This window comes from Magallana gigas, chromosome 1 (assembly GCF_963853765.1).
Source record: "Magallana gigas chromosome 1, xbMagGiga1.1, whole genome shotgun sequence".
Lineage (NCBI taxonomy): Eukaryota > Metazoa > Mollusca > Bivalvia > Ostreida > Ostreidae > Magallana > Magallana gigas.
In genome coordinates, this window is record NC_088853.1 from 41141545 (window position 1) to 41161862 (window position 20318).

The following is a 20318-nucleotide window of genomic DNA, read 5'->3' on the forward strand; positions in this document are numbered from 1 at the left end:
ATTAAGATTTAGACAAAAACAGTCTTTTATTATTAGGGTCTTCCGTCGACCCTTCTATTCTTATTGTTATTAGGGTCTTCCGTTTACAAAGGCAGACCATCTTTTTTTTCTTCGGTTTCTTTTTATTACAGGTCATTAGATCTGTTATTAGGTCAAAAGACTTCTTATTTAATATGAAATATATGGGGCTGGTTCTTTAAATAAGGGATCCAACGGGGTGTATAATCCTTCATCCATCGCACTTTTAGATCACATCTGCATTTCCTGATATGTTTCGTTGATGAAGATAAAAGGCAAGGTCATTTCCTCTTCTAAAAATCGGACGGAAGACCTCCTCGTTGCTCGCAACGAGATCGTGTCTAGTTATTATTATTATTTTTTTCCCCTTTTTCTCTCGTGAATTTCTCAGAGATGTCTTGATGGATTTTTATAAAATTTTCAGGAATGACAAAAAATAAAAAGATTTAGAGGATTTTAATTAAAAATGTTCTAAATTCACTTCCGGTCGTCCATTTCCTGTCCCGCGACAAAAAGCTTGTCACCTCGAGATCTAAGAAACGGTAAAGACTTAAACATTCAAACTTTGTGGGATGATAGACCTATAGCTGTAGATGTGTTTAAACACTTTTGTTTTGTTCGTCATAACTTCCGGTCGTCACCGGAAGCACTTAAAAAATATTTTTTTTACGCATCAATTTTTTTGTCAATAGAATAAATATATAAGAATAAATCTATTCATAGGAAATCTCTGCGATGTAATATCAACAAAAAATTTCTACTTCCGGTGAGATATCTCAATTATCTCAGGTAGCTTTTTTAAAACACATTTTGTACCCGCGAGATATCAGAAACTATAAGCGATCAAGACACGAAACTTTCATAGATGATAGACATTTGATTGAAGATGTGTTTAACCGGTTTCATTTTGTCTTCCGTCACTTCCGGTCCATACCGGAAGAGTTAAAAAAAAAGAGTTGTCTATCAGTTTAACTGTTTTCCTTTGATATATTTTAGTTAGATAAATGAAAAATAATGTACAAAAGGCAAGTATACAAGAAATATTGAATACAATTTAAATTGAACACTTCCGTTTGCCCGTTTCCTGTCCAGAGACCAAAAACCTGATTTCGACGAGATCTCAAAAACAGTAACGACTTGAACAACCAAACTTTGTGGGATGATAGACCTATGTATGTACATGTGTTAACACTACTTTGTTTTATCCGGCGTAACTTCCGGTCGTCACAGGAAGTACACCCAATTTTGATATTTTTATCATTCACAATAATTTTCGTATCCATTTTTTATTTATGTTAGAGAAGCAATGTCTTACAGTTAAATTGATACTTCTATATCAAAACGGAAGACCTTTTTGTTGCTTTTGCAACAAGAGTCTAGTGTTTTTTAAGGTCTTCCGTTTCCAACGGAAGACCTTATAGTGATTGTAATGTTTCTTATTATTATTTTTTTTTTCCTTTTTTTGTCCACAAGATTTCTCAGAGATGGCGGGATGGATTTTCTTGAAATTTTCAAGACTGATAGAAAATGATAATATCTCTAGGCGTTTTTTTCTTTTTTTCAAAATTCACTTCCTGTCGTCCGTTTCCTGTCCCGCGACAAAAAGCTATGGACAATGAGATCTCAGAAACGATAAAGACTTGAACCTCCAAACTTTGAGGGATGGTAGACCTATAGTTGTAGATGTGTTTAAACTATTTTGTTTTGTTCGTCGTAACTTCCGGTCGTCACCGGAAGCTTTTCAAAAATTATGCTTTTACGCATTTAATATATTTCTCGGAGAATTGAAATATAAGTATAAATGCTTACATATGTCATCTATCCGATGATTAATAAACATAAAAATTCTACTTCCGTTGAGATATCTCAAATATCTCATGAAGCCTTTTTTAAAGTAAATGTTTGAACCCCGAGATCTCAGAAACTGTAAGTGATCAAGACACGAAACTTACAGGGATGATAGACATTTGATAGAAGATGTGTTTAACCGTTTTTATTTGGTCGACCGTCACTTCCGGTCCACACAGGAAGAGTTCAAACAAATCAAGTTTTTTAAAAGTTTAACTCGATTTTTCAGAGATGCATGGATGGATTTTTTTGAAATTTAAAGGACTGATAGAGAACGAAAATATCTCTTGGCATTTTTTTCATTTTTTCAAAATTCCCTTCCTGTCGTCCGTTTCCTGTCCCGCGATAAAAAGCTATGGACAATGAGATCTCAGAAACGATAAAGACTTGAACATCCAAACTTTGAGGGATGATAGACCTATTGCTGTAGATGTGTTTAAACTATTTTGTTTTGTTCGTCGTAACTTCCGGTCGTCACCGGAAGCACTTCAAAAATTATGTTTTTACGCATTTTATTTGTTTAACACTGAAATGATATAAAGGTATAAACGCTTTCATATGTCATCTATCCGATGATTAATAAACAAAAAAAATCACTTCCGGTGAGATATCTCAAATATCTCAGGTAGTCTTTTTAAAACAAATATTATGACAGCGAAGTCTCATAAACTGTAAGTGACCAAGACACAAAACTTACACGGATGATAGACATTTGATAGAAGATGTGTTTAACCGTTTTTATTTTGTCAACCGTCACTTCCGGTCCACACCGGAAGCGTTCAAACAATTCATGTTGTTTAAGAGATTTACTGCTTCTGTTTGACAAAGTAAGACAAATTGATAGTCAATTAAGTCCTGTTGTCTAATGGTTATGAAATACTGAGAGAAGCAATGTCTTACAGTTAAATTGATACATGTATATCAAAACGGAAGACCTTTTTGTTGCTTTTGCAACAAGAGTCTAGTTAAGGTCTTCCGTTTCCAACGGAAGACCTTATAGTGATTGTAATGTTTCTTATTATTATTTTTTTTTGTCCGTTTTTTGTCCACACGATTTCTCAGAGATGGCTGAATAGATTCTCTTGAAATTTTCAGGACTGATAGAAACTGATAATATCTCTAGGCGTTTTTTTCATTTTTTTAAAATTCACTTCCTGTCGTCCGTTTCCTGTCCCGCGACAAAAAGCTATGGACAATGAGATCTCAGAAACGATAAAGACTAGAACTTCCAAACTTTGAGGGATGATAGACCTATAGTTGTAGATGTGTTTAAACTATTTTGTTTTGTTCGTCGTAACTTCCGGTCGTCACCGGAAGCTCTTCAAAAATTATGCTTTTACGCATTTAATATATTTCTCGGAAAATTGAAGTATAAGTATACATGCTTACATATGTCATCTATCCGATGATCAATTAACATAAAAATTCTACTTCCGGTGAGATATCTCAAATATCTCATGAAGACTATTTTAAAATAAATGTTTGAACCCCGAGATCTCAAAAACTGTAAGTGATCAAGACACGAAACTTACAGGGATGATAGACATTTAATAGAAGATGTGTTTAACCGTTTTTATTTTGTCGACCGTCACTTCCGGTCCACACAGGAAGAGTTCAAACAAATCAAGTTTTCTAAAAATTTTAACCCGATTTCTCAGAGATGCATGGATGGATTTTCTTGAAATTTTTAGGACTGATAAAGAACGATAATATCTCCAGGCGTTTTTTTCATTTTTTCAAATTTCATTTCCGGTCGTCCGTTTCCTGTCCCGCGTCAAAAAGCTATTGACAATGAGATCTCTGAAACGATAATGACTTGAACCTCCAAACTTTAAGGGATGATAGACCTATAGTTGTAGATGTGTTTAAACTATTTTGTTTTGTTCGTCGTACCTTCCGGTCGTAACCGGAAGCACTTTAAAAATAACTTCTACTTTGTTTCCTTTCCTTTTACACAAAAAATATATAAGTATAAATCTATGCATAGGTTATCTATGCGATGTTATATCAACAAAAAATTCTACTTCCGGTGAGCTATCTCAAATATCTCAGATAGCTTTTTTTCAAACACATTTTGTACAAACGAGATCTCAGAAACTATAAGTGATCAAAGCACAAAACTTTCATGAAAGAGAGACATTTGATTGAAGATGTGTTTAACGGGTTTCGTTTTGTCGTCCGTCACTTCCGGTCCACACAGGAAGAGTTCAAACAAATCGAGCTGTTCATCAGTTCAACTGTTTTCCTTTGATATTTGTAGTGAAGTCGATGAACAATTAAGTAGAAAGGGCAAATACAATAAAAAAAATTAATTTAATTCACATTGAGCACTTCCGTTTGTCCGTTTCCTGTCCCGAGACAACAAAATTTATACCGACGAAATCTCAAAAACGGTGACAACTTGAACTATCAAACTTTGTAGGATAATAGACCAATGAATGTTCATGTGTTTACACTATTTTGTTTTGTTCGGCGTAACTTCCGGTCGTCACCGGAAGCACTTCAAAAATTTGTTTTTTTTCCATATATTATTCATTTTACATAAAATGAAAATATCAGTATACAATCTTACATATGTCATCTATATAATGTTAAATTAGCAAATAAATTTTACTTCCGGTAAGATATCTCAAATATCTCTATGCAGCTTTTCATTTTACAAATTTGATGTCCGCGATATTTTTGTCTCTGTAAGTGATTGAGACACAAAGCTTTCATGATTTATAGAAATTTGATTGGCAATGTGTTTAACGGGTTTTATTTTGTCAACTGTCACTTCCGGTTCTTACCGGAAGGGTTCAAACAAATCATGTTTTTAACAAGTTTAACTGACTTTCTTGGGTGTTCCATCTAGCCTGATAAACAGTGATGTACGTTAAGCAAATGTACGAGAAATACCAGCTTCTTTTTTTTAATTACTTCCGTTTGTCTGTTTCCGGTCCCGAGACAAACAATATTGTTTCAAAGAGATCTTAGATTTGGCAGAGACGTGAACAACCAAACTCTTAGGAAAGATTGACTTATGATTGTACAAATGGTTAACATTTTTGTTTAGTTCGGCGTTACTTCCGGTCGTCACAAATAGTACTTCAGAAATTGATTTCTTTTTCATTCTCGTTGTTTTACATGCAAGTAACGTCTGGATATAGCATTCACAAAAATTATCATATCCAGTTTTTTTTCTATGTGAGAGAAGCAATGTCTTACAGTTAAATTGATACATGTATATCAAAACGGAAGACCTTTTTGTTGCTTTTGCAACAAGAGTCTAGTTATTATTATTTTTTTTTGTCCGTTTTTTGTCCAAAAGATTTCTCAGAGATGGCTGGATGGATTTTCTTGAAATTTTCAGGACTGACAGAAAATTATAATATCTCCAGGCGTTTTTTTCATTTTGTCAAAATTCACTTCCTGTCGTCCGTTTCCTGTCCCGCGACAAAAAGCTATGGACAATAAGATCTCAGAAACGATAAAGACTTGAACCTCCAAACTTTGAGGGATGATAGACCTATAGTTGTAGATGTGTTTAAACTATTTTGTTTTGTTCGTCGTAACTTCCGGTCGTCACCGGAAGCTCTTCAAAAATTATGCTTTTACGCATTTAATATATTTCTCGGAGAATTGAAATATAAGTATAAATGCTTACATATGTCATCTATCCGATGATAAATAAACATAAAAATTCTACTTCCGGTGAGATATCTCAAATATCTCATGAAGCCTTTTTTAAAGTAAATGTTTGAACCCCGAGATCTCAGAAACTGTAAGTGATCAAAACACGAAACTTACAGGGATGATAGACATTTGATAGAAGATGTGTTTAACCGTTTTTATTTTGTCGACCGTCACTTCCGGTCCACACAGGAAGAGTTCAAACAAATCAAGTTTTTTAAAAAGTTAACTCGATTTTTCAGAGATGCATGGATGGATTTTCTTGAAATTTATAGGACTGATAGAGAACGAAAATATCTATAGGCATTTTTTTCATTTTTTCAAAATTCCCTTCCTGTCGTCCGTTTCCTGTCCCGAGACAAAAAGCTATGGACAATGAGATCTCAGAAACTATAAAGACTTGAACATCCAAACTTTGAGGGATGATAGACCTATAGCTGTAGATGTGTTTAAACTATTTTGTTTTGTTCGTCGTAACTTCCGGTCGTCACCGGAAGCTCTTCAAAAATTATGTTTTTACGCATTTAATATATTTCTCGGAGAATTGAAATATAAGTATAAATGCTTACATATGTCATCTATCCGATGATTAATAAACATAAAAATTCTACTTCCGGTGAGATATGTCAAATATCTCATGAAGCCTTTTTTAAAGTAAATGTTTGAACCCCGAGATCTCAGAAACTGTAAGTGATCAAAACACGAAACTTACAGGGATGATATACATTTGATAGAAGATGTGTTTAACCGTTTTTACTTGGTCGACCGTCACTTCCGGTCCACACAGGAAGAGTTCAAACAAATCAAGTTTTTTAAAAGTTTAACTCGATTTTTCAGAGATGCATGGATAGATTTTCTTGAAATTTATAGGACTGATAGAGAACGAAAATATCTCTTGGCATTTTTTCAAAATTCCCTTCCTGTCGTCCGTTTCCTGTCCCGCGATAAAAAGCTATGGACAATGAGATCTCAGAAACGATAAAGACTTGAACATCCAAACTTTGAGGGATGATAGACCTATAGCTGTAGATGTGTTTAAACTATTTTGTTTTGTTCGTCGTAACTTCCGGTCGTCACCGGAGGCACTTCAAAAATTATGTTTTTACGCATTTTATTTGTTTAACACTGAAATGATATAAAGGTATAAACGCTTTCATATGTCATCTATCCGATGATAAATAAACAAAAAAAATCACTTCCGGTGAGATATCTCAAATATCTCAGGTAGTCTTTTTAAAACAAATATTATGACAGCGAAGTCTCATAAACTGTAAGTGACCAAGACACAAAACTTACACGGATGATAGACATTTGATAGAAGATGTGTTTAACCGTTTTTATTTTGTCGACCGTCACTTCCGGTCCACACCGGAAGAGTTCAAACAATTCATGTTGTTTCAGAGATTTACTGCTTCTGTTTGACAAAGTAAGACAAATTGATAGTCAATTAAGTCCTGTTGTCTAATGGTTATGAAATACTGAGAGAAGCAATGTCTTACAGTTAAATTGATACATGTATATCAAAACGGAAGACCTTTTTGTTGCTTTTGCAACAAGAGTCTAGTTAAGGTCTTCCGTTTCCAACGGAAGACCTTATAGTGATTGTAATGTTTCTTATTAAGGTCTTCCGTTTCCAACGGAAGACCTTATAGTGATTGTAATGTTTCTTTAAGGTCTTCCGTTTCCAACGGAAGACCTTATAGTGATTGTAAGGTTTTTTATTATTATTATTTTTTTTTTTTCCTTTTTTTGTCCACAAGATTTCTCGGAGATGGCTGGATAGATATTTTTGAAATTTTCTGGAATGAAAGAAAATGATAATATCTCTAGGCGTTTTTTTCATTTTGTCAAAATTCATTTCCGGTCGTGCGTTTCCTGTCCCGCGTTGAAAAAGCTTGTCACCTCAAGATCTCAAAAACGGTAAAGTTTTGAACACCCAAACTTTAATGGATGATGGACCTATAGCTGTAGATGTGTTTAAACTATTTTTTTTTGTTCGTCGTAACTTCCGGTCGTCACCGGAAGCACTTCAAAAATTATGTTTCTACGCATTAAATTTCTTTTCCATAGAATAAACATAAAACTATAATTCTATACATAAGTTACCTATGCGATGTTATATCAACAAAAAAATTCTACTTCCGGTGAGATATCTCAATTATCTCAGGTAGCTATTTCAAAACACATTTTGTACCCGCGAGATCTCAAAAACTATAAATGATCAAATCATGAAACTTTCATGAATGATAGACATTTGATTGAAGATGTGTTTAACCGGTTTCATTTGGTCTTCCGTCACTTCCGGTCCACACAGGAAGAGTTCAAACAAATCGAGCTTTTTATCAGTTTAACTGTTTTCCTTAGATATTTTAAGTATTTTTAATTATTAATTACGTACAAAAGGCAAGTATACAAGAAATATTCAATACAATTTACACTGAGCACTTCCGTCTGTCCGTTTCCTGTCCCGAGACAAAAAACCTTATTTCGTCGAGATCTTAAAAACGGTATCAATTTGAACAACCGAACAGTGTGGGATGATAGATCTATGTATGTACATAGGTTCACATTAGTTTGTTTTATCCGGCGTAACTTCCGGTCGTCACAGGAAGTACACCCAAATTTGATTTTTTTGAAATATATTTGGTTAATAAGCATGGAAGTAACATTTAAGCTATAGAAATACAAAAGGTCATATACACATTATAAATAAACAACAAAAAGTTCTACTTCCGGTGAGACATCTCAAATATCTCAGGTAGCCTTCTTTTTAAAAAACAAAGTACCCACAAGATCTCAGAAACTGCGAGAGATCAAGAGACAAAATTTATATGTATAATTAACATTTGATTGAACATGTGTTTAACGGGTTTCATTTGGTCGTACGTCATTTCCGGTTCTCACTTGAAGCGTTCAAAGAATATAAGTTTTTTTTTAACTTTAGATTTGTTTTAATATTGTTTTATTATTTTTTAATGTTTTAATATTGTTTTAATATAAACTTACCGTAGGTAAATGTACTAAAACATCTTCTTTTATTTTCTTAAATCACTTCCGTTTGTTCGTTTCCGGTACCGAGACTAAAAACCTTTTTTCAAAGAGATATTATAACTTACAAAAACTTGAACATCAAAACTTCGAGAAAGGACAAAACAATATATGAACATATGTTCACTATGTTCTAAATGATCCGGCGTAACTTCCGGTCGTCACAGAAAGTACTCAAAAATTGACATTTTGTCTTTTGTTTTTTTTTATTTCTTTGGAATTCCTTTACAGTATATGTTATATCCATTTTCTGTTTACAAGAGAAATGGACTTTTTGTACAGATTAATACATAAGGAACGGAAGACCTTTTTGTTGCTATAGCAACAAGAGTCTAGTCTTATTATTATTATTATTTTTTTTTGTCCGTTTTTTGTCCACAAGATTTCTCAGAGATTGCTGGATAGATTTTCTTGAAATTTTCAGGACTGTTAGAAAATGATAATATCTCTAGGTGTTTTTTTCATTTTGTCAAAATTCACTTCCTGTCGTCCGTTTCCTGTCCCGCGACAAAAAGCTTTGGACAATGAGATCTCAGAAACGATAAAGACTTGAACCTCCAAACTTTGAGGGATGATAGACCTATAGTTGTAGATGTGTTTAAACTATTTTGTTTTGTTCGTCGTAACTTCCGGTCGTCACCGGAAGCTCTTCAAAAATTATGCTTTTACGCATTTAATGTATTTCTCGGAGAATTGAAGTATAAGTATACATGCTTACATATGTCATCTATCCGTTGATTAATAAACATAAAAATTCTACTTCCGGTGAGATATCTCAAATATCTCATGAAGCCTTTTTTAAAATAAATGTTTGAACCCCGAGATCTCAGAAACTGTAAGTGATCAAGACACGAAACTTACAGGGATGATAGACATTTGATAGAAGATGTGTTTAACCGTTTTTATTTTGTCGACCGTCACTTCCGGTCCACACAGGAAGAGTTCAAACAAATGAAGTTTTTTAAAAGTTTAACCCGATTTCTCAGAGATGCATGGATGGATTTTCTTGAAATTTTTAGGACTAATAGGAAACAATAAAATCTAGAGGAGTTTTTTTTTTCATTTTTTCAAAATTCACTTCCTGTCGTCCGTTTCCTGTCCCGCGACAAATAGCTATGGACAATGAGATCTCAGAAACGATAAAGACTTGAACATCCAAACTTTGAGGGATGATAGACCTATAGTTGTAGATGTGTTTAAACTATTTTGTTTTGTTCGTCGTAACTTCCGGTCGACACCGGAAGCACTTCAAAAATTATGTTTTTACACATTTTATTTCTTTAACACAAAATTGAAATATAAGTATAAGCGCTTTCATATGTCATCTATCCGATGATTAATAAACCAGAAAAAAATACTTCCGGTGAGATATCTCAAATATCTCAGGTACTCTTTTTAAAACAACTATTATTACAGCAAGATCTCATAAACTGTAAGTGACCAAGACACAAAACTTACATGGCTGGTAGACATTTGATAGAAGATGTGTTTAACCGCTTTCATTTTGTCAACCGTCACTTCCGGTCCACACCGGAAGAGTTCAAACAATTCAATTTGGTTAAGAGTTTAACTGTTTTTGTTTGACAATGTAAGACAAATTGATAGCCAATAAAGTCCTGCTGTGTAATGGTTAAGAAATACTAATTTTCATTTTCATCAAACACTACCGTTTGTCCGTTTTCCTGTCCCGAAACAAAAAACCTTGATTCCTAGAGATCTTAAAAACGGTGATGACTTGAATAATCAAACTTTGTGGGGTGATAGAAGTATGTATGTACATGTGTTTACACTATAATGTATTGTTCGGCGTAACTTCCGGTCGTCACCGGAAGCACTTAAAAAATTTGGGTTTTTTTTCAAATATTATTCATTTTACATAAAAAGAAAATATCAGTATATAATCTTACATATGTCATCTATATAATGTTAAATTAGCAAATAAATTTTACTTCCGGTGAGAAATCTCAAATATATCTGTGTAACTTTCATCTTTACAAATTTGATGTCTGCGAGATTTTTGTCACTGTAAGTGATTCAGACACGAAGCTCTCTTGATTAATAGAAATTTGATTGGGGATGTGTTTAATGGGTTTAATTCAGTCAACTTTAAGAACCGGTTCTAACCGGAAGGGTTCAAACAAATCATGTTTTTAACAAGTTTAACTGATTTTATTGGGTGTTTCATCTAGCCTGATAAACAGTGATGTACGCTAAGCAAATGTACGAGAAATACCAGCTTTTGTTTTTATTAAACACTTCCGTTTGTCTGTTTCCGGTCCCGAGACAAAAAGTATTGTTTCAAAGAGATCTTAGATTTGGCAGAGACGTGAACAACCAAACTCTGAGGAAGGATTAACTTATGATTGTACAAATGGTTAACATTTTTGTTTAGATCGGCGTTGCTTCCGGTCGTCACAGAAAGTACTTCAAAAATTGATTTTTTTTTTTCATTCTCGTTGTTTTACATGTAAGTAACGTCTGGATATATCATTCACAATAATTATCATATCCACTTCTTTTTCTATGTGAGAGAAGCAATGTCTTACAGTTAAATTGATACATGTATATCAAAACGGAAGACCTTTTTGTTGCTTTTGCAACAAGTGTCTAGTTATTATTATTATTATTTTTTTTTTTTGTCCGTTTTTTGTCCACAAGATTTCTCAGAGATGGCTAAATGGATTTTCTTGAAATTTTTAGGACTGACAGAAAATTATAATATCTCCAGGCGTTTTTTTCATTTTTTCAAAATTCACTTCCTGTCGTCCGTTTCCTGTCCCGCGACAAAAAGCTATGGACAATGAGATCTCAGAAACGATAAAGACTTGAACATCCAAACTTTGAGGGATGATAGACCTATAGTTGTAGATGTGTTTAAACTATTTTGTTTTGTTCGTCGTAACTTCCGGTCGTCACCGGAAGCTCTTCAAAAATTATGCTTTTACGCATTTAATATATTTCTCGGAGAATTGAAATATAAGTATAAATGCTTACATATGTCATCTATCCGATGATTAATAAACATGAAAATTCTACTTCCGGTGAGATACCTCAAATATCTCATGAAGCCTTTTTTAAAGTAAATGTTTGAACCCCGAGATCTCAGAAACTGTAAGTGATCAAAACACGAAACTTACAGGGATGATAGACATTTGATAGAAGATGTGTTTAAGCGTTTTTATTTTGTCGGCCGTCACTTCCGGTCCACACAGGAAGAGTTCAAACAAATCAAGTTTTTTAAAAAGTTAACTCGATTTTTCAGAGATGCATTGATGGATTTTCTTGAAATTTATAGGACTGATAGAGAACGAAAATATCTCTAGGCATTTTTTTCATTTTTTCAAAATTCCCTTCCTGTCGTCCGTTTCCTGTCCCGAGACAAAGAGCTATGGACAATGAGATCTCAGAAACGATAAAGACTTGAACATCCAAACTTTGAGGGATGATAGACCTATAGTTGTAGATGTGTTTAAACTATTTTGTTTTGTTCGTCGTAACTTCCGGTCGTCACCGGAAGCTCTTCAAAAATTATGTTTTTACGCATTTAATATATTTCTCGGAGAATTGAAATATAAGTATAAATGCTTACATATGTCATCTATCCGATGATTAATAAACATAAAAATTCTACTTCCGGTGAGATATCTCAAATATCTCATGAAGCCTTTTTTAAAGTAAATGTTTGAACCCGAGATCTCAGAAACTGTAAGTGATCAAAACACGAAACTTACAGGGATGATAGACATTTGATAGAAGATGTGTTTAACCGTTTTTACTTGGTCGACCGTCACTTCCGGTCCACACAGGAAGAGTTCAAACAAATCAAGTTTTTTTAAAGTTTAACTCGATTTTTCAGAGATGCATGGATGGATTTTCTTGAAATTTATAGGACTGATAGAGAACGAAAATATCTCTAGGCATTTTTTTCATTTTTTCAAAATTCCGTTCCTGTCGTCCGTTTCCTGTCCCGCGATAAAAAGCTATGGACAATGAGATCTCAGAAACCATAAAGACTTGAACATCCAAACTTTGAGGGATGATAGACCTATAGCTGTAGATGTGTTTAAACTATTTTGTTTTGTTCGTCGTAACTTCCGGTCGTCACCGGAAGCTCTTCAAAAATTATGTTTTTACGCATTTTATTTGTTTAACACTGAAATGATATAAAGGTATAAACGCTTTCATATGTCATCTATCCGATGATTAATAAACAAAAAAAATTACTTCCGGTGAGATATCTCAAATATCTCAGGTAGTCTTTTTAAAACAAATATTATGACAGCGAAGTCTCATAAACTGTAAGTGACCAAGACACAAAACTTACACGGATGATAGACATTTGATAGAAGATGTGTTTAACAATTTTTATTTTGTTGACCGTCACTTCCGGTTCACACCGGAAGAGTTCAAACAATTCATGTTGTTTAAGAGATTTACTGCTTCTGTTTGACAAAGTAAGACAAATTGATAGTCAATTAAGTCCTGTTGTCTAATGGTTATGAAATACTGAGAGAAGCAATGTCTTACAGTTAAATTGATACATGTATATCAAAACGGAAGACCTTTTTGTTGCTTTTGCAACAAGAGTCTAGTTATTATTATTTTTTTTTGTCCGTTTTTTGTCCACAAGATTTCTCAGAGATGGCTGGATAGATTTTCTTGAAATTTTCAGGACTGATAGAAAATGATAATATCTCTAGGCGTTTTTTTCATTTTGTCAAAATTCACTTCCTGTCGTCCGTTTCCTGTCCCGCGACAAAAAGCTATGGACAATGAGATCTCAGAAACGATAAAGACTTGAACCTCCAAACTTTGAGGGATGATAGACCTATAGTTGTAGATGTGTTTAAACATTTTTGTTTTGTTCGTCGTAACTTCCGGTCGTCACCGGAAGCACTTCAAAAATAACTATTTTTTCGCATAAAATTCATTTTCGATAAAATAAATATATAAGTATAATTCTATGCATAGGTTATCTATGCGATGTTAACTCAACAAAAAATTTTGACTTCCGGTGAGATATCTCAAATATCTCAGGTAGCTTTTTTGAAACACATTTTGTACAAACGAGATCTCAGAAACTATAAGTGATCAAAGCACAAAACTTTCATGGATGATAGACATTTGATTGAAGATGTGTTTAACCGGTTTCGTTTTGTCTTCCGTCACTTCCGGTCCACACAGGAAGAGTTCAAACAAATCGAGCTGTTTATCAGTTTAACTTATTTCCATTGATATTTGTAGTGTGCTGAATGAGAAATGAAGTACAAAGGGCAAGTTTACAAGATATATTAAATACAATTTAGATTGAGCACTTCCGTTTGTCCGTTTGCTGTCCCGCGTTGGAAAAGCTTGTATCAACGAGATCTCAAAAACGGTAAAGACTTGAACATCCAAACTTTGTGGGATGATAGACCCATAGCTGTAGATGTGTTCACACTATTTTGTTTTGTTCGTCGTAACTTCCGGTCGTCACCGGAAGCACTTCAAAAATAACTACTTTTTAGCATAAAATTCTTTTTCCATAGAATAAATATATAAGTATAAATCTATGCATAGATTGTCTATGCGATGTTAACTCAACAAAAAAATTCTACTTCCGGTGAGATATCTCAAATATCTCAGGTAGCTTTTTTGAAACACATTTTGTACAAACGAGATCTCAGAAACTATAAGCGATCAAAGCACAAAACTTTCATGGATGATAGACATTTGATTGAAGATGTGTTTAACCGGTTTCATTTTGTCTTCCGTCACTTCCGGTCCACACAGGAAGAGTTCAAACAAATCGAGCTGTTTATCAGTTTAACTGTTTTCCTTTGATATTTGAAGTGAAGTCGATGAACAATTAAGTAGAAAGGGCAAGTACAAAAAAAATATTAATTACAATTTACATTGAGCACTTCCGTTTGTCCGTTTCCTGTCCCGAGACAAAAAAACCTTGATTCCTGGAGATCTCAAAAACGGTAACGACTTGAACGATCAAACTTTGTGAGTTGATAGACCTATGTATGTACATGTGTTTACACTATTTTGTTTTGTTCGGCGTAGCTTCCGGTCGTCACCGGAAGCACTTCAAAAATTTGTTTTATTCATTTTACATAAAATGAAAATATCAGTATACAATCTTACATATGTCATCTATATAATTTTAAATTAGCAAATAAATTTTACTTCCGGTGAGATATCTCAAATATCTCTATGTAGCTTTTCTTTTTACAAATTTGATGTCCGCAATATTTTCGTCATTGTAAGTGATTGAGACACGAATCTTTCATAGATTGTTTGATAGAATTTTGATTGGGGATGTGTTTAACGGGTTTAATTTTGTCAACTGTCACTTCCGGTTCTTACCGGAAGGGTTCAAACAAATCCTGTTTTTAACAAGTTTAGCTGACTTTTTTGGAATTTCATCTAGCCTGATAAACAGTGATGTACATTAAGCAAATGTACGAGAAATACCAGCTTTTGTTTTTATTAATCACTTTCGTTCGTCCGTTTCGGTCCCGAGACAAAAAATATTGTTTCAAAGAGATCTTAGATTTGGCAGAGTCGTGAACAACCAAACTTTGAGGCAAGATTGACTTATGATTGTACAAATGGTTAACATTTTTGTTTAGATCGGCGTTACTTCTGGTCGTCACAGAAAGTACTTAAAAAATTGATTTCTTTTTCATTCTCGTTGTTTTACATGTAAGTAACGTCTGGATATATCATTCACAATAATTATCATATCAACTTTTTTTGCATGTAAGAGAAGCAATGTCTTACAGTTAAATTGATACATTTATATCAAAACGGAAGACCTTTTTGTTGCTTTTGCAACAAGTGTCTAGTTATTTTTACTGTTATTTTTTTACCAGACAAAAAGTGTGTGAATATTCAAGGGAGAAAAACATGGGAAGGAACAGGCTCACAGCAAAAACAACGGAAGTCTGTGTACAACATAGTTATAACGAGAGATGAAGGGTAATATCTTACCTTAACAACAACAGAAACACTAACAACAAACAAGTATAGCAACAGTTATATCAACTAAAATAACTACCAGAATAATAACATCAACAATAATGACAACCACAATAAAAACAACAACAATAACAACAACAGCAATAATAACATCAATAACAATAACAACAACAATAACAACAGCAAAATTAACATCAATGACAACCACAACAACAACAATAACAACAACAACAATAACAACAACAGCAATAATAACATCAATGACAACAATAATAACAACAACAATTATAACAATAACAAACACAATAAAATACAATAACCACAATAACAACCACAATGATAACAACAGCAATAATAACATCAATGACAACAACAATTATAACAATAGCAAACACAATAAACTACAATAACAACTATAACAACCACAATAACAACCACAATAATAACAACAACAGCAATAATAACATCAATGACAACAACAGCGACAACAACAACCCTCTATTCTACACTGCATTTAGAAACACTTCTTATTTTTTCTTTTTGAGATAAAGAAAAACGTTAATAACATTAATTAGATGCAGTAGATCTATATCTCATCAAACTGATAAATATACAAGATTTTGGGCATCAACAATTTTATGATCTAGTTTCCAAAAAAATTAAAGGTTTTCATTCAGCAGTTTTAATATGGGGGAAAATGTTTGCATGCATGATCCTAGATATGGGAAGATAAATTCCTTTCAGTTAATTCCATGTTATACTGTAGACGCAGGGAAGAGCTATTAAAAGACCCGGATGTACACAACGTGATGACGTCACTTGATGACGCTATTGAATTCAGTCTCGCTTTGGAGAATCGTGACCAATTCGAATCTGTTTGGGTTATGGGGGGCCAAGTGTTCTTTGAGGTGTGTGGATATTTTTTTAAATATTTTTCTAGTTCAAGTTTACAACAGTTACTATGTTTCTAATCCTATTATATAACAAGTACATGTAAATTGTATACGACTTTGTTTATTAATCGATGTGCTATTCTTGTTTGTTTTATTATCAGAACGTTTTTGATGGGTTTTTTCCCGATAATGTCACAATAAATTATGTCAGCTTCGTCAACCTCAAAAAATACACGCCGGTAGTGTTGATGCGATAATAACATAACGATGATGTGATGGCGCGACGATACGATGACGATTGTGCGATGGCACGACGAAGCGATAGCACGATGACGCAATGGTGCGATAGCGAAGACGCGATGCTCATTGCGGGTCATCGTTTAGTCTTTATCGCGCTGGCGTCATCATTTCATCGCAACATCGCGCTATTGACAGTATTGCGCATGCACGATTGGAAAGAGAAATGGCATGAGGCAGTCAATGAATGAACAGATTATATCAGAAATCAACTTTACCCTGTTGATGGACTTGACACTCTAACGATAATTAGCTATTACAAATTAACCATGATCTTCTTGTCAGACATATAAATATTTAAAAGAGCTAAATTATAGTGCAAGGGTGTGTGTACTTGTACAAATGAACTAAGCCATCTTCGCTTTGCGAGTTTCCGATTCATTTTTTTCCCTTTTACACTACCACATTCTGTTTAAATAATCTAATTACTAAGTTATCCTCATAAATTTCATTGCCGTTTACATTGCTTCGCTTGTCTCTGATATTCTTTTAAACTCCATCATCAGCCCCATTTACAGTGGCGTGGTTTGTTTACATCTGAAAATGCCAACTCGTGATCCGCTTTCTGGGGGTTCGGTTGACCTTAGCTTGTTTATTAGGAGAAAGTTTGGGACAGGTAAAGTTCCACCTATTAACAGTAGTAAATTGAATAAATATTTTTTTGACGGAAAATTTGCAAAGATTGTAGGCTAGCATGATATATACACTTGTATTGTTAATCTGTTCAAAACTAGCGTATTTTTTGTGCACCGTAAGTTTTTCGTAAGTATCGTATGCACTGTAGCTATGTAGCTGTAGTTTAAAGCTATACACGCTATAATTTGCGTCAATTTTGAATGACAGTGAAAACGCATGTGTTGTCTACTTATAAAAGTTATCCTTAATCTGTAAATTACAAGGGTGAATTCCATCTCGTTACAAAGATATAGATTTTTAATTGTTTATTTTCCTGCCAGGAAAATATACATTTTCATGAATATTGATGAAGGAAGAGCAAACCGACCTGATTGCGCATGTCCGCGGAGAACTAGGTGGTCGTTATTGTTTGCCTAATTAAATATCCAACTTGATTTGTTAAATGCTTAACAGTTGTTAAATTGAAATACATACATGTATAATGAGTAAAATACGCTTGTCATTCATGATACCCTTACTTCTGCATTAACATTTATAGGATCTATAAATAGCACATAGGGGAAAAACACAGGTCTACGTCATTTTTTTAAAGGAAGTATTCATATCTACTCACAGGCTTGTATTTTTTTCTTTTGTTTGTACTCGTATATCGGACAAATTTACGCTTTACTGAAAATATCCTTTCCTTTGTGAAACTATCACAATTATGAAGATGTTGACCCTTCACCAGTTTTGGTATGATAGGCTAAATTTAGCTGTCGATATCACGTGATAGATTGATATTCACGAGGAGGCATTACTTTCCTGGCAGGAAAATAAATATTTTTTATTGTTTAATATTTGATACATTTGTTACGTGATCGAATTGAGCATTATAATTAACAGAATAAAGGTAACTTTTATTAGTAATCAAACACATACATTTTCCCCTTTATTCAAAATTGACGCAAATTATAGCGTGTATAGCTTTAACGAAAATTTCCTCCGTAGAGCTACATGCAGCTATTTATACCGTATAACTGTATATTCGAAAAAACACCCTGATTCCGTTTGTCCCGTGAATTTTTCAGTTTGATAAATTGTTGTTCGTTGTCTGTAAATAATTAAGACTGCACATGCAGAAAGGATTTTGCGATAAGCTGAATTCGCCAATAAGAAAGTTTGTGGTTAATGGGCGGGTATTGTTTATGCATGACGTAATTGACAGAATCGAACGTGACGCTATCTGGAAAAAGTCACCTCAACTGTTCTGATTAGTAAGTATATACTAGTACTAGTATAGATATGGGTTCTGTAGTACATGCTTGTATGTTGCTAGTTCGTTTTGGTGTGATCTTTTTTTTATTTCCTACAAATTTTTAATCAAACGATTTTGTTCTTCATAGTTTTTAATTTATATATGTAGTACATACGAGTATTTTTCTAGCTAGTTAAGTCATTCATATATACTTTAAAAAATGATTTCAATTTGAAATAGATTATACACAACATTCATGTAGTGATTTGATTTAAACATATTTTATTGTGTAAATTATATATTACACAAAAGGATTGGGTTATTTTTCTTTTTTTCATATTATATTTTTTTAGTATTATTATTTATTTATTTAAACAATAAAAATTGGGGGGGGGGGGGCAAATTTTTCCCTTTAAATTCTTTTCTGTAAATTTATCAAAATTAATTTACTGGATAACTTAATCACAATATATTGCAATGGCGTACTTTTTTAGACTTAACTCATATCAAACATGTCTAGTGTTACCTGTTTGGAGAGCACTCTTATCAAGTATATTCCTTTATTTTTTTAAAATAATTTTAATTACATAATTTCATTTTTGTCTATTACATAGGAGTCGTTACGACACCCTCTTTGTAAAAGAATCTATTTGACCGAGATTCTCCAACATTTCCCTGCAGACACCTTTTTTCCGCCAATTGATGAAGAAACGTATAAGGAAGTCAGGTAAACAATAATTTTCTTTTTGAAAAAATTCAAAATTAATACCTTTGTTTTATTAATATTCGAAAGTGTCAATTTTCGTCGGTTGATGAAGTTAAATTAACAGTTTCGAGGATTTTTAAATTCGTCGACAATGGTCATATCAATGATATTTAATATCAACTATACAATATACATGAGCACTGTATTTCGTGAAACTGCTCGGCAACAAAATTCATTAAAATGATCAGTCTTCAGCGAATACTGATGAAACCACACAATATCAGAATGTGATAAGTAAAAGCCCTAAAAATTAAAGGAAAAAAAATGAAAACAAAAACTTCAACAATGGGAAATTTTGAATAACTAATAGAACCATTTTTACAAGAGCTTGGACTTTGGGTAGTTGTGTCAAACAGCAATGTAACGTAGGCCTCTCTATATTTCATTGCTGGCCACTCAACCATGGCTCTTTGAGGCTCTTTGAAATCAACAAGATTTGTCTGGCTTTTGAGATAAGACTACGCAAACGGTGCATATTTCGCTTGTAACGGCGTCATTTTTAACTTGTTTTGACGCAGGAAACAGATAGCTACGTCTAACCGAAAGTCCAAGCTCTTGTTAAAATGGTTCTAATAACTATTAAAACCGTTAGAGCTCTAATTTAGGTTCATTTGAATTTCATAACTATATATTGATTTCTGCAAATTAATCGAAGAGAAAATAAACCCTTTCACGGTTGTGCATGTATTTACATGTATCTCCTGTCTCTTTTTTTCAGCCGTTCTGCTGTGCAAGAAAGTAAAGGAACAAAATTTATATACAAGATTTATGAGCGAATAAAATAGTATAAAAAAACAATGTTTTCGTTTTTTTAATACTCGAGGATTTGATTCCTTTCATTGATGTTTACATTATATTAGGTCTAAATTACGTTAATTTACGTTACGTTACGTTTAATTTTACATCTTTCTTGTTTACATGGAATGTATTAGAG

At 33.3% G+C, this 20318-nt stretch overlaps 1 protein-coding gene across 1 annotated transcript in view; it reads left to right on the plus strand.

Moving 5' to 3' along the window:
* Positions 1–20190, plus strand: part of LOC109620684 (uncharacterized) — a 54410-nt gene extending 34220 nt beyond the window's left edge. Inside the window, exons 9-12 of the mRNA XM_066086340.1 lie at positions 15450–15555; positions 16322–16463; positions 19233–19345; positions 20103–20190. Coding sequence (XP_065942412.1) covers positions 15450–15555; positions 16322–16463; positions 19233–19345; positions 20103–20169 — 428 coding nt within the window. The 3' untranslated portion in view covers positions 20170–20190. The remainder of the gene's footprint in view (positions 1–15449; positions 15556–16321; positions 16464–19232; positions 19346–20102) is intronic.
* Positions 20191–20318: the final 128 nt, after the last annotated feature.